A 15,281-nucleotide genomic window follows, 5' to 3' on the forward strand; every position below is an offset into this window, starting at 1 on the left:
ACTAGAACAGAGTAGCACTTGAACTCAGTCACAGCTCCTTTACCAAGACTTAAAAAGCCCGGCATTTCAGTAACTGCAAAAAGAACCAATCTGAATGATAAAATAGTAAAAACTAAACAAAATTAGGAAAATATACCTTGAAGCTACTTGTTATTTAAGTAAGGCATACCCATACTCTGTCAAGTATATCTTCTGTGCATCAGAAGGTCCATCACACTACTGAAACCATCTGCTGCACCGTTTCTTCATGCATGCTGTATATAATCTCCTATTCCAATTCAAAGTTTTTACACATCTGGTAGCTATCGGCTGCTCTTCTTCTATTCTGTCTTTCTTTTCAACGCATTATCCCCGCCTATGAAGGGGATGCAGTGGAGGTTGTCGTTCGTAAGTATGTCACACTTTTTTCCCCCATATATATGTAGAACCACTTATCTGCTTGTCATGAAACGTGGTATTCATATTATTTAGTTGAAGTTCTAGAAAATATCAGATTCTGGGGATGTAGGGCATGCCTGTATGTCTGCACATCAGTCCATCTGTATGTCACACTTATATTTTTGCATATACAGTATCTGGGGACTTGCTTATCAAATTTTGATTCAACATTTCATAGCTAATGCTATTACTATTCTAAACATACTGTGGTGGGGGATTTAAGTTATTTTTTACTTGGAATTAACATTTGCCATATCGTACAAGTGTGTTTTACCCCTTAGCCCCCCCCCCCTTTTAGTACTTACTATTTACAGACATTGCAAGAAAATACTTTGTTAATCCTAAACCTCTGCAGGCTCTCTGTGCCTGGAAAGCCCATGAAACAGCAGTATCTTCTTCTGAAGATTATTTAAATTAGAATGTAGGAGACTGGGTAAGCTGTTAAATCATGTCAAGTAGTAAACACAAAAAAAATAAATAAATAATGAATTGACTTCAAATAATTCAGATTTAATATCCTAACAGTATGCCGGTGACAGTGACAAAGAGAACTGTATTTTGATCTATTAATTAGTATTCCCAAATACAGTGGGGAGCATCCAGAGACATCCTAATTTCCTGTGATCACCACCCACCAGAGAAATATGTAGGAGCTCCACTAGACAAACCAAGCTGGATTGAACTACAGCCCCCTGGGACATTATAACAACAGATGAAATGCATTTAGTCCAAAACCACTACACAGTGCCCTTCTCCAGTATAACTAGTCTCTGGCAGGGACAACTGAGTTTATTTAAGTGTAGGATTTCTTATATGGAAATCCTACACTTAATGAAATAACCCACTGCTGTAAGCACCTTATCCTGATCATTGTAATTATGACCAGTGTTGGCTTTTATAACAAGTGTCAGTAAAATCCATACCAAAATTAGAGCTGTCAGTATGATGAATATTGATGACCATCACGTCACATGAAGAATAGTATAGAATAAGAAATGGAAATTAATAATTTAATACAAATTGGATAAGTTGTTTAAGAACGGAACCTAGTCATAAAGTAAGCAAATGAGGTGTTAGTATTCATTGTAACATATAATAAAATGAATGATATACAGTATGAGGGATAACAATCTGATATTTCCAATAATTTAAGAGTATTTTAATTCCACTTTTCACCACAATTGAATAAATGGTTTTCCAGATATAGGTGGCATACAGTACAGCTGGACTGGATGTTTACTGTACTAAGCTAACAAAGAAACGATGTAACGGGCAGTGTTGTGTAATACACTGCTGTTACAGATTCTGTCCTGTCCCCTGTCAGTGAGATGAGATGACGTTAAAATCTCTAAAACCACAAATCCAAAGGAGCCAGGCTCTTTTGCATTGTGGTTAAGACCTTTGGTTGTGGTGTGCAGGGTCGCATATCTATTGCAAATACCTTTTTGTTCTCATTTATTTAAAACAAGAATGAGGTATCATCACAGTGTCACACGTATATTTTTTAATGTCCAAGCTTTATTATCATATTGTGTGAGTTGTGTTACACAAATAAATTATTAATCTGTAATACAGTTTAGGTGCCACATATCTATTAGAAGCGTGCTTTTATGTTTTTTTTAACAGCTGAGTGTGGTGAGTGAAGGAAGGATGAATTGACCGGTTTGCCTGGCCTTTTAGCATTTTGTATTTCAAACAATAAAGAAACGTAAAAGATCTTCTGAATACTTAATCTGTCTTCTAAAATTATAAATTTGCAAGTTTGTTGTATATCTTCTGAATACTGCCAATGAGTGAGTCTCTTTAATGTATTTTTCTTTAAAAGTATTTAAAACACCAGGGAAGGCCCGTCCTTGATACTAGTACAGTAGTGCAGGTGGGGTATTCTGAAATGTGACTCCACCTAAAGTTTGGGCTATACCATATGCTTACAGTAGGGTTGTCCAGGATAAAGTAAGTCAAATGTAGTATTTACAACCACAAACTTTTTTTATTTAGGTTTACAGTACATCCTCCGTATAATCCTTGATACTTGAACACAAACATATATGACATTGAATAATAATCTTCTGCTTTAATTTGTTCTCTGTTCAATTCAGAACTCCTATATTTATAGTTATGTTAACAGACACCCTGCATAGTAAATTGATGTACATTGAAATCTACATTATCTAAATCACATAAATCCACTACCTATCCAAAAAATATACAATAAACAATAAAATGATCAGTATACTACACAATAATCAAATACACTGTATCACTAGCTGTAGCAAATTCATAACAGAATGAGCCCTGTTTACAAGCTGCGTTAAGATTGTTTAAAGATAAAAAAAGGTCTTTTTTTATGAAAAGAATACATATTGATTATCCTGTTTTTAATTTGTTACCAATTCCACAAGATTATGCTGTTATTTAAGATCATAAGAAAATTAACGAATGAGATGAGGGCATTTGGCTCATCAATGTTTGTCCGGTTTCTAGTAGCAATTGAACTGAAAACTTTGGGTCTTAAAGGATCCCAATGATATGATTTGTCTTCTAATACATCCTTACTGTGCCGAAATTAGGTGTTTTAATACTGCAGTATGTGGTCAGATCATAACTGCAATCTCGATAACAGAAAGATTCCCTCATGCATAAACAAGGCAAGTACTGAAACACGTAACTTCCTATCTATAATGTGAATTGCTTTATCCAGTAGTAACTGGAAAACTGCCGAAAATGTAACCCTTTCAACAGATGGAAGTTTATGAACTTCCTAGGCATGTGTGGCCTGGCCCCTATGCAGTATGTCTGTGGGGTGATCTGAAATATGTTCAGGCTGTAAGAAAAAATGTTTCTGTACTGTACAAAGAAGATATATACTGCAAGTTTTTTTTAAAGAAAGGTTTACATTAGGTTTGTTCAATCTATGGAGGTGTCTGTTTGTTCGTACATTTGTGCATCTGGATGTCACACTATATTTTGCATCTTAAGAAAAAGTTATTCTGCATGTTGTAAATCATTTGAATATACTTTACCATGATACCAACACCTCACCTTAGTGTCATACGGCAGGAAAACTCTTTTACGCTTACCCAAATCCAGTGGGGACAAAGCAAATTGACAGAGGCCTCATGAATTATTCATTAGATGCTTCTTTGATTGGAATCAGCTGGAGGAAGCAGCTTGTCCAATGGGAACACAGATTGGTGTGCTTGGAGCTTAGAGCAAGCCCAGACAAGTAGAAACTCCACACTGCATGCTCAGGCAAATGTAGGGCAGTCTGTGGCTGCTGTTCTGTCATCTCTACTACACTTTCAGCAGGATTACTGGAGGCATGTGAACAGGAGGGGAGATCCAAATCAAGGATACACAAATGCATTCCGGCTGGAAAATGAAGCTCCAGGTAAGGAAGGTTCTGTTGACAGCAGGGAATTTAGCTGTGTTTCACCAGACCATTGCATCATCAAGTGTCTGGGAAAATAATGTAGTGTTACCATGGATGCTGACAGAAGGCCTATCGCTGCAGCTCAAAATTCCAGAGAGCATTGCTGGCTTTGTGTTCCATCGTATTATTATTGTATTGCTTTCTGTTTCTCAAATGTATTGATCTGCCAGGATTGATTTTTCATTGTGTGTGCTGAGGAAGGTTTTTTTTTTTTTTTTTGCCCCTTGCTGTATTGTTCTTGTCTGTTCTGTTCGGTAGATTTATTTTGTTTCTGGGGTTTGGAACAACATAACAGCTGCTATCAGATGTGATTCAAAATGTGACCTAATTTATTATATGTTATGTATTTAGCAATTAAACATGAACTCATGAGTTTTTCATCGTAAATGCAATCCTTTTAAAGAAGAAAATGTTTGAATGAAATAAACAGAACCAAAAAGCACAATGGATAATATTGTAATACTTGAGTATTATTTTAAGATTTGCATGCAGTTTTTGCTGTAATTTTTAAAGATAAAACTGCATGCAAAAAAAGCCTGGATGAATAGGATAATTTAACATTTCCCTATATCACTCTGTAGTTTAAAATAAAATGAATCCGCAATGGATTAACAAATTATATTTAGATGTTTAGACACAGACTGACAAAGACATCTTTGTTGAAGACTGCAGAATCACATCCACTTTGTTTAGTTGTCTTCATAGAACAGAAAATTGCTTTTGTCATGAATGCTTCCACTTGCACTGACTGTATCTTATTAAGTATCAGTGCTATCCCTAGCTGTCATAGACGGAGATAATCAGCTTTTAGCTTGAAATATTATTGAGCCATCTAAGAAAGAAAACTTTCAAGCATGAGTCGATGCAAACACATCACAAAGGGCACAAAATGGGTCCAGACTTCAAAATATAGAGAAGCTTACATTTTGATTTGCAATTTCAAAGCTTTATGCTCCAATCCCAAGGCTTAGCAAGTCACATCACTGACGGATGCACGAAATCAATGGCTTTGTGTGAAATCCCTAAGCAGAAGATTAGTAATCACATGTCAGGCCAAGCTTAAATGTACACTCTATTCCAGTATAATAGGAAGGGGCCGGTGGTCCAGACACAATTCTATTAACGGTGATACTGGTATTATTAGCTACATTTGATACATTATTGAAAATATAAAACACTGTTTGCTTGGGGATAACATGGCAACCTCAGATTCTGCTATTTTTAGTTGCTGCTGTAAGAATGTCTTATTTTTTATCACATAGAATAAGACAATATTCATTATAAACAGAACATTACATAAATCTATTTAACGTAACACAATTTTGTTAATCTAGACCCATGTATATTTATTGGTGTTTGGTGGAGGTTGGCAGGGATGGGTTTAATTCCTCCCTGCCAAAAACATGTGAGAATGTGGCTGGAGCCTTAATTAGATAATCACTAATTATTGATTAAAAGCCACTGCATATTAACAGGGCACTCAGTACTGTATCTCCAGCCCCTTGTTAACTGTATTTTTCACATACCTCTTCATTTATTATTATTATTATTATTATTATTATTATTATAATTATTATTATTATTATTATTTATTTCTTAGCAGACGCCCTTATCCAGGGCGACTTACAATTGTTACAAGATATCACATTATTTTTACATACAATTACCCATTTATACAGTTGGGTTTTTACTGGAGCAATTTAGGTAAAGTACCTTGCTCAAGGGTACAGCAGCAGTGTTCCCTACCAGGAATTGAACCCACAACCCTCCAGTCAAGAGTCCAGAGCCCTAACCACTACGCCACACTGCTGCCCTGCTCATAGTCGTGCATACTGATAAATCATCTCCTGATCACTCGTTTTATCACCAAACTCCTCAATAATTCGATCCAAGTAATTATTTTATTACTGTAACATCTCAAAAAGCTCTGCAAATGTCTGTGATATTCTTTGAGCGCTGGATGCGGAAGCAGCTATCTTGTTTGTTTATGTCCGTGTTATCTCTGTGGTGCCGGGGCTATGTGTATTGCTCAGATCCGCCCCTTTTTCCCCCCCCCCCCCCGGCTTCTCTCGACTCCTATCGGTCTCACTCGGCCATTGAATGGTTTTCTCAGTTTTTCAAGAGAAAAAAAGACTAGAGGCCTGTGCTTTACATCTTTTTTGGACCAGAAAGGGAAAATTGTAATGTCGGACCTGGACCAGGTCCGACATGGGACCACAAAGGGTTAAAGTGTGCTTTAGCGCTTGTACTCCAGTTTCCTGGCTTCTGAGTCTCGCCGCTGTCCTGTCACAAGACCATGCAAGGCTTGGCAGATATTTATGATAAAGTGATTCCGCTTGCAGTGTGCATTAATCAGTGTTGTCTGCATGTTGGTTAATTTAGTACTATCCAGTAAAATATGATCACCCATATCCTGTTGAATCAAAAAGAAAGCAAAACCGTGTTCAATATATTATTGATTTAGTGATTTGTATTCTTTACTGTCCCATTCAGCTTTTAATTTCATTAATACAAGGGAATGTCATTGTGGTTTCTGGACATTGGGGTCAAAGCTTTGGCTGCATCTTCGTTTTCCATTAAAACAGCCCTGCGGACAGCTGGCACATGTATTTAGACAAGTCATCTGTTCTTTGTTGAAAGGAGTTCCCCCCCCCCCCTCCCACACACACACACACACACACACACACACACACACACACACACACACACACACACACACACACACACACACACACAAAATGGGGATTTGCTGCTTATTGTTTTGCCACTGGACACATGGCACAAAAATGCCAGGATCAAGGAGTTGCCCCTGGCCTTTTGAATTAATGGACTCCTCTATTATAAGTTTATTTGAAAATACTGTCTGAGGATCAGCCTTTTGTGGTAAAGCTTACTCCCTGCTTGTGTCCAGCTCTCTATGAAGACCAGCTCACCAGGAAGACCATTCTTCAGTATAAAGATCTCCCTCTATAAGACCCTGCACAGTCTCTCAGTTAGGACTGGTTTACTTGGTGCCTTTGGAAGACTTAATCAAGTGATTCTACGCAGACAAAGGCACATTAAACAGTGCATTAAATAGGCTTATGATGCAATAAAAGGACAAGACAAAACATAAAGATGATTTATAATTAACAGATTGATAAATACAGAAGTATATTAAAAGCTTGGCAAGTGCCACATATGGAGTTTTGTAAACGATTTCAAAGCATCAACATAACAACATAGCATAACCAAACAACATAAACTTTAATTTTAATTAATATCCACAAAGACTTTAAAATGCCAAAAGTGTTTTTACTTAAAATCCATTCATCAAGCTTTGAAAATACCCCTATATTAAAAATACCAACAGTAGCTTCCATTTTTTATTTTTTATTTTTTTAAATGTTGGTGGTTCCAGATGTTGAATGTTGCTAAGGACTTCAAACCAAACCACTTCTTCATAGTAGGAACTTTAACATTAATAGAATGGCAGTATCTTGATAAATACGTTATTATTTCATAAATGTAGTTGCTTTTACTGTTAACATATCAATGAACATTGGTTATAGCTGTGCATTTCTATACAAAAAAGGTTTAATAGGAATTTGGTCATTGTCACTCTAAAACATGTTGTAAATTCACATATTGAGGCTAATCCACAATATGTTTGATCAAACATTACAAATTCTCTGCATAATACATCAAAGGAAGCATTTCTGGTCTTCACCTGTTTTGTTTACATTGTTGCTGCTACATTTCGTGGAACACGTAGCTTCAAAAAGTCTAATGACCAAATTAATTTCAGAATTTAAATATATCTGTGTAAGAGATTTAGAGTACATACACAGGTTGCAGAAGCAAATTTGCATTTGCTTCTGCACTCATATGACAGGTTTCTCCATGTGCACCTTGTAGAACAATAACCACAGGTTTACAGTCAGCATAGATTACAAAGGGGAACTGACCTAAGGGCTCGTATTTCAAAAGCTAATTTGGATATTGAGTTTGAAGACCTAATGTCACCCACATGATCAGTGTGTTTGATCCACCCACATCTGGTTCAGTTTATGCTTTTCATCTTCATCTTTTTTTATCCCCTTGTACTCCCGAGATGTGACTGAATTACTGGCAGGGTGAAATTGAAGGTTGACTGGGAGCGATCAGGACTGTATGGTCACAGGCTGTTTTTCAAGGGCATTTTTTAAATCATCAACTGTAAAAGACCTTGAAAAAATATATGAAATGTGTCCAATTGAACAAATAATTAGATCAATTAAATTAATTGAGAGCTTAAGTTGGAATGAAGACCTTGCGGCCCTCGAGGACTGCAAGTTGACGCCCCTGATTTAGGAAGTATAGTAACTAAGCTTCTTCAGCTAACATCTCTGAAGATACCTCACCATGTTAGTCTGGAAGTATTAGGTCACCAGTGTTGGAAAGGAAATATTTCTCATGAAGTTTCAGTAGGCAGGAAGGAAATGTTAGGAACTCCAGCAAAGGAAAAACACAGAGAAATTAGCCTAAGTATGGACTGACACGGAGGATAGGACTGCTATATAATGTAACTAAAGGCGAATGTATTTTAAAATCTTATGGGTTACATATTTTAGAAAGTCACACTTCAGTGAGTATCAATAAACTTAACTTGCACTGAACTAAGATTTGAACAACCCTTTTGAATTTCAGCACACCGTCTCAGATGAATTACAGAGATCACTGTGGTGAAGTCTACAAAGCTAATGGAATCATTGCCTAAAGCCTAGTCTTCAGTTTTTGATATTTGGATTATAAAACAGAATTTGGAAACAGTGTAAAGACAGATCTATTAAAACTTTCCAATTATTTATTTTAAGAACTTTTTTTTTTTTTAAATAAACTTCTGAAGTCAATTGCATTGTCATTGTCATTCGAGTTATACATCTAGTGACAAAGGGGAGGTAGCTGATTATTGGATGTATGTTTGTTCGTTGGCAACCTCTAATCAAGTTGACAGTGTATTTCTCGCAAGTCAGGCCTGTAATGTAAAGAGTGCAAGAGAAAATACACTCTCAATTTGCTTAGAGGTAGCCACTGAACACTTATACAAGTCATTCAGTCTAAATAAAAAACAGGCAAAAAGCTAATTTAACATATTTATTCTGTTTATATGAAAACCTGCAGAGATTTTGAATATTTAGAATATTTTGTCATTTAAATAAGTGTAGTTGCTGCTAGTAGGTTCCAGTGGGGATGTGACTTAGTTACCTTTTATTATTTGAACCCAGAACACAAAGATTTATGTACTTCAATAAAACTTAAAAGTAGAAGGGGCTATATGTAAATGTCTTAAATAGCTGCCCTCATGTTGAGTCAAAATATTATGTTTTCAAATTCAAATGATTGTTTGCCATGATACGTTTCTTTTAAACCCAAGAATGCTTTGCTTTTTTTTTTAAAATACTGTTTCACCCTGTTTGAAATGCACAATTCAAATGTCTCCCCAGTTATTTAATTGTTTTATTATTTGTTATTCACTTTTTGAACTTTATTGGTATGAGTCTGTATACTGAGAAAGCCAGATCGAGGGATTCAAAGACCTTGTGCTCCATTCAAAATTGTGAAACTGTACCATGAACCATCTTCTATTAAATGTTTATTGCTTTTCCCAGTACTTTTGGTACCTGGGGGTTATTTCCATGTTTATAAAATCCAATATGTAAATTGAAACAGCTGCTATAATAATACACTGTTTGCATTGATGGAATTAGTGTTTCCAAAGCCCTTATCATTTAAAAGTTTAACCATAATTTGCAAAAAGTAGGATTTTGTTGTAGCAAACAAAATGACAAAATAAATGACATGTTTTAATGAGGGAAGATGTGACTGGTGGTGAGAGATACAGCATAGTATTTACTAGTTTCCTGTACAAACATATGGCTGCAATCAACAGAGCTCATTACCCAAGAATTTGGAAGATTGCAGTAGTATGGGTCTTGTTGATGGAAATAACTTGAATCCCTGCAGTGTTGTCTAACTAAGAATGCTCAGCTTGTGCATGCTCTGCATGAAATTTGTGGTTAACCAAGCAGACACTTCTAGGAAACATTTTACAAACTTGAACTTTAAACAAGATTTAAGGGGTATTCACACCAAAGAAGTTGAGCTTTTGTTGTTCAATACATACACACACAGACAGCGACACAAAATAGAGCAATGAATGCTGGCAATGTAACGTGCACAAGTTGAAAAATGTCCAATGTTTGCCGCACCTCTTTGTGACATGTCTAGTAAAGTGATTATAGCCAAGGCTATGATTTTGGCACGGTAATTTTTAGTACATTTCACGGGCGAGGTGCAGCAAAAAAACAAGAATTCACGGAAGGTCACTGTAACAGGGCAAGGAGCCCTGTACATGGATTTTGTTTATTTATTTTTAGAACGGGGTCTCCCCCTCCGCCCCTGTGCAGGTTATTATTTTGTATTTGTGTATTATTATTATTATTATTATTTATTTCTTAGCAGACGCCCTTATCCAGGACGACTTACAGTTGTTACAAGATATCACATTATTTTTTACATACAATTACCCATATACAGGTTTTTATTTTTTATTTTTATTTTTTTTTACTAGAGCAATCTAGGTAAAGTACCTTGCTTAAGGGTACAGCAGCAGTGTCCCCCACCTGGGATTGAACCCATGACCCTCCGGTCAAGAGTCCAGAGCCCTAACCACTACTCCACACTGCTGCCCTATTATGATTTAGGTATTGTATTTAAATGATGGCGAAAGCCGTGTGTTTTGGTGTATGAGTTATTTGTATTTATTATTATCGTTATGTGTAAATATGACAGCAAGAGCCGTGCGCCGTGTTTGTTATTGTTTTGTTTATTTTTAAAATGTGTTCTGCAGAGGCGAGATTGGTGCTCGTCCTCTGCCAGGAATAATTAAAAACCTTGTGCAGAAGTTGACCATCTCCCGAGTTTAATTAGTTGTGTAATTGTTGTTAATCGGAAGATGGTCACCTGCATAAAAGCCTGCAGCTCTCTGCACTCAGGGTGGGTGTTAGGAGCGAGAACGAGAGCGGAGAGACAGGAGAGAGAAACTTACTTAAAATTAAACCTATGGGGTCAGTGAAGGAGATTGCTCAGCCTGACCTGGGTTTTGTTTATTTTTGTGTTCGTGATTTATTTTTTGTTTAAACTTTTGTTTTGGCTCTGTGAGCAAAGTCTTTTTGTTAAAACCTTTTATTTATTTTTATTTATTTATTTATTTATTTATTTTATTTTATTTTTTTAATTTTTTTTTTATAAATTTAGTCATTGCCAATTATTTTTTATTATTATTTTCTCCCAATTTGGAATGGCCAATTATTTTATTATGCTCAGCTCACCCCTGCTCTGACTCAGGATGGCGAAGACGAACACACACTGTCCTCCGAAGTGTGCCATCAGCCGACCGCTTTTTCTCACACTGCGGACTCACCATGCAGCCACCAAGGAGCTACAGCATCGGAGGACAACGCAGCTCTTGGGCAGCTTACAGGCAAGCCCACAGGCGCCTGGTAGGGGTCGCTGGTTCACGGTGAGCCGAGGACATCCTGGCCGACCTAGCCCTCCACCCCCCCAGGTGGTGCTCGACCAGTTGAGCGCCGTCCCCTAGGAGCTCCCGTCCTCAGTCGGCAAAGGAATAGCCTGGACTCAAACTCGCGACGTCCAGACTATAGGGCGCATCCTGCACTCTACGCAAGTGCTTTTACTGGATGTGCCACTCGGGAGCCCCGAAACCTTTTATTTATTTTTGTATTTAAATAAACGGTGCACGCTGCGTCTTTCTTTCTGAACTGCCTTTGTGTTTTGGTTCCTGCTTCTGGCCTGACGTCACCGCACAGCCACCCTGTCACACGTGGTGTTCTGTGTGGGATCACCAGTGCCTCCCTGACTCAGGCCGGAAAAGGTACCACAGGGTTTTTGTTTTTATTTTTATTTTTTTTTACCTGGAAGAGAATGGGAAGGAAGCAGCAGCAAAAGCGGCAGCAGCCAGAACAGCTGGGCAAGAGGTGGTGGTCCCGGGTTCCCAGTCCATTTGGACCCCCCGGACTGGGCAGCTGAGCAGGAACAGTGGAGGAAGGAGGGGGCTCCTTTTTGCGGAGCCTGTGGCGAGTTTGGGCACGTCCGGGAGGACTGCCCCTATGGAGACCCTCAGTATGAGGAGGCCTGGAACCAGGGCCTAGTTGGGGATGCAGCAGAGTGGTTCTGGGCGAGAGACCAGACCCAGCCAACACCCAAGAGGGAGGAGCCTGAACAGCCACAGCCCAAGCCGGCACCTGCAGGAGAAGAGTGTCTGCTGGCCCCACCACAGCCACCACAGGAGATCAGCTGGGAGGCCTTCCTCCACACTGTAGAGGCGTCCTGCTGGTGCCCCATCTGTGGAGAGCGGGGACATTCCCCACTCAACTGCCCCCTCCTACCAGAAGGGCGCTTGCTGCGCCCAGTCCCACCAGCAGAGGGAGAGTGCTTGCCGCTCCCACCTCAGCCAGCACAAGGAGAATATCTGCTGGTCCCATCTCCATCACCTCCAATGGTAGGAGCAGAGCAACAGGAGCTGCCTCTGTCTCCACCACCGCCACCAGCAGAGGGAGAGTGCCTGCTGGTCCCGTCTCCACCACCCACAGCAGAGAAGGTGGACCTGCTGCACCCATTCCCACCAGCAGAGGGAGAGTACCTGCTGGTTCCGCCTCCGCATCTGTGGGAGGACTATGTACCACTCCCACTTCCACCAGCAGAGGGAGAATACCTGCTGGTTCCGCCTCCACCACCGCCACCAGCAGAGGGAGCGTGCCTGCTGGTTCCCCCGCTGCAGCCAAAAGGGGAGGAGCCCCTGCCGCCTTTGCAGCCAGAAGGGGAGGAGCCCCTGCCGCCTTTGCAGCCAGAAGGGGAGGAGCCCCTGCCGCCTTTGCAGCCAGAAGGGGAGGAGCCCCTGCCGCCTTTGCAGCCAGAAGGGGAGGAGCCCCTGCCGCCTTCGCCAGGAGCAGAGCAGCAGGAGCTGCCTCTGCTTCCACCACCACCCGAGGGAGAGGAGCAGAAGCTGCCTCTCCCTTCACAACAAGACGGACCGGAACAGGAGGCTGGCAGACACTTCTAGGGGGGAAACCGCCAGGTTGCAGCAGTTGAGAATAGGGCCAACACCAGCACCACTGCTAGTCCTGGCTCCCCTCCTGCCGCCGTCGCCTCTCGAGGGACCACTGCTGCCCTGTCATGCATCGCCCGGGGATGCCAGTTGGCCACCGCCCAGGGATGCCACGTTTGGATCGCCTGGGGCTGCCTGCTGCTCTGCATCGCCTGGGGCATATAGTACTACACTTGGTTTAAGAAATCTGTTTGCTAACCATGCTTTCAGTTAGTGTTGCACTTTCCTGATCAATTCACCTGAAATTGTCACCACCCCTTCAATGGCCTCTTTCCTTTCATTAACCAACCAGCTACTTGCCCTATTGACTGACATGCTTTAAGCCAGTAACATGCTTTGAACCAGAAGTCATTGCTGAGGTGAAATGACCCAGGAAGTGCAAGAGCAACAGATGACCTGTAAAAAAATGTATAGAAACTAAGAACTTCCTTTAACCTAAAGTAGTATCTGATATCATGTTTTAAACAGAAAATACATGTTTGCTATAACATGTATTTCTTTAATGCACATTTGAGACTAATAGAAGTGCAGAATGGGTAAGATTAATAGAATTATTTTGTTAGCTACAATTACTTTAAGGATAAACTTGCTGGGCTGGCTTGTCAAGATGGAAAGTACAGGGGCTGCTGTACAATTTGGCAACTATTAATACTGATGCATTTACCGACAGTCCACACAATAAATATGACAGCAAGAGCCGTGTGCCGTGTTTGTTATTGTTTTGTTTATTTTTAAAATGTGTTCTGCAGAGGCGAGATTGGTGCTCGTCCTCTGCCAGGAATAATTAAAAACCTTGTGCAGAAGTTGACCATCTCCCGAGTTTAATTAGTTGTGTAATTGTTGCTAATCGGAAGATGGTCACCTGCATAAAAGCCTGCAGCTCTCTGCACTCAGGGTGGGTGTTAGGAGCGAGAACGAGAGCGGAGAGACAGGAGAGACTGGCTTGTCAAGATGGAAAGTACAGGGGCTGCTGTACAATTTGGCAACTATTAATACTGATGCATTTACCGACAGTCCACACAAACAACCCCTGTTTTCAAACCAGTAGACCTACGAGTACATGTTTTGGTTTAGCTAATGCTTGTTCCGAGGTACAGTTTAATTTAGGGGATTAGGAGATATTTTGCAGAAAAAGACTATTACTCATTAAACTCCAATCAAGAGATTCAGAAAAGAACTAAATCCAGCTGTTAGAAACCCCAGTTACTGAATAAGACAGCTGCAACCCTGAGGTTATCAGTTTTGATTAATATAATGCCCACCTATCCTGTGGCCCTTTGCTGTTTTGATAGATGAACGCAAATCTGCATAAGCACTGGGTATCCTGCTGATACTTTTTACAAACAGCATAAAAAAACTAAAGCAAATTTGCATTTGAGATTTGATTAAACTGAGACAGAACATTGTGTATTTGATATAGGTCTTGAGAATTTCACGGGCGATTTCACACCAGTTGACTTGCCTGCAATTCATACCTATACCAGATATTTGTATAACTAAACAAGAATGTCAGGAATATATATATATAAAATGACACCTATCTGTATAATGAAAAGGTCAGGTGACCATGCGCAACAGTACAGAATAGTATAGAATAAGAATTCGCAAAGAATCAAGTCATAGATATCTCCAGCTATAAGCGCAACATACAGATGGACGGATGTACCATTAGAGAGGCATCACCCTATATCCCCAAAATATTTTTTTTCTCAATAGCTTAAGCTAAATAATGTTGCTACCAAGTATCATGAAAATTGGATAAACTGTTCTCCAGATATATGGAAAAATGCAAAGTGTGACATACATATGACCACCGCCACTATACCCCTTGCAGGGCTTTAATCCCCAGTAAGAGATAAAAGTTTAATTAAAATGTATATGTTTAATGATGCTTTACTTATAATTCTATTTTAATGATTAAAAAAACTGTCTTCATGAAATTAATCTATACATTTTCAGGGAGGGTGTAGGTTTAAATGTTTAAGTGTATTTTTGCTAATTACATACATAGCCTAGATTGAGTTTAAACTGACATCTGTTGGCTGAAATGGCTAATTATGAACATGAACTTCTGTTGATTTCCCAAGGCTTTTGTGAAATTTATTATTTGTTCATTTTGTTTAGTGTTTAAAAACACTGTGGGCTGTATTCATAAACCATTAGCCAGTAAATGCATTGCAGCTTTTTATAATATGGTTTCGCCAATGAAATCAGGAGAATTCCTTGAAGCGTTTTAACCCATTCTAGAGCCCTGTACTTACT

At 39.4% G+C, this 15,281-nt stretch overlaps 1 protein-coding gene across 9 annotated transcripts in view; it reads left to right on the forward strand.

The window, feature by feature from the left end:
• The window catches only part of LOC117414489 (E3 ubiquitin-protein ligase MARCHF8-like), a 112,860-nt gene that overhangs the window by 43,840 nt on the left and 53,739 nt on the right, over positions 1–15,281 (forward strand). The window contains exon 2 of one of the 9 annotated variants that reach the window (XM_059026536.1): positions 3,745–3,829. The exons of the other annotated variants lie outside the window; for them this stretch is intronic. Coding sequence (XP_058882519.1) covers positions 3,800–3,829 — 30 coding nt within the window. The 5' untranslated portion in view covers positions 3,745–3,799. The remainder of the gene's footprint in view (positions 1–3,744; positions 3,830–15,281) is intronic. 9 annotated transcript variants of the gene reach the window in all.

Source organism: Acipenser ruthenus, chromosome 7, assembly GCF_902713425.1.
Source record: "Acipenser ruthenus chromosome 7, fAciRut3.2 maternal haplotype, whole genome shotgun sequence".
In the NCBI taxonomy this organism is placed as follows: domain Eukaryota; kingdom Metazoa; phylum Chordata; class Actinopteri; order Acipenseriformes; family Acipenseridae; genus Acipenser; species Acipenser ruthenus.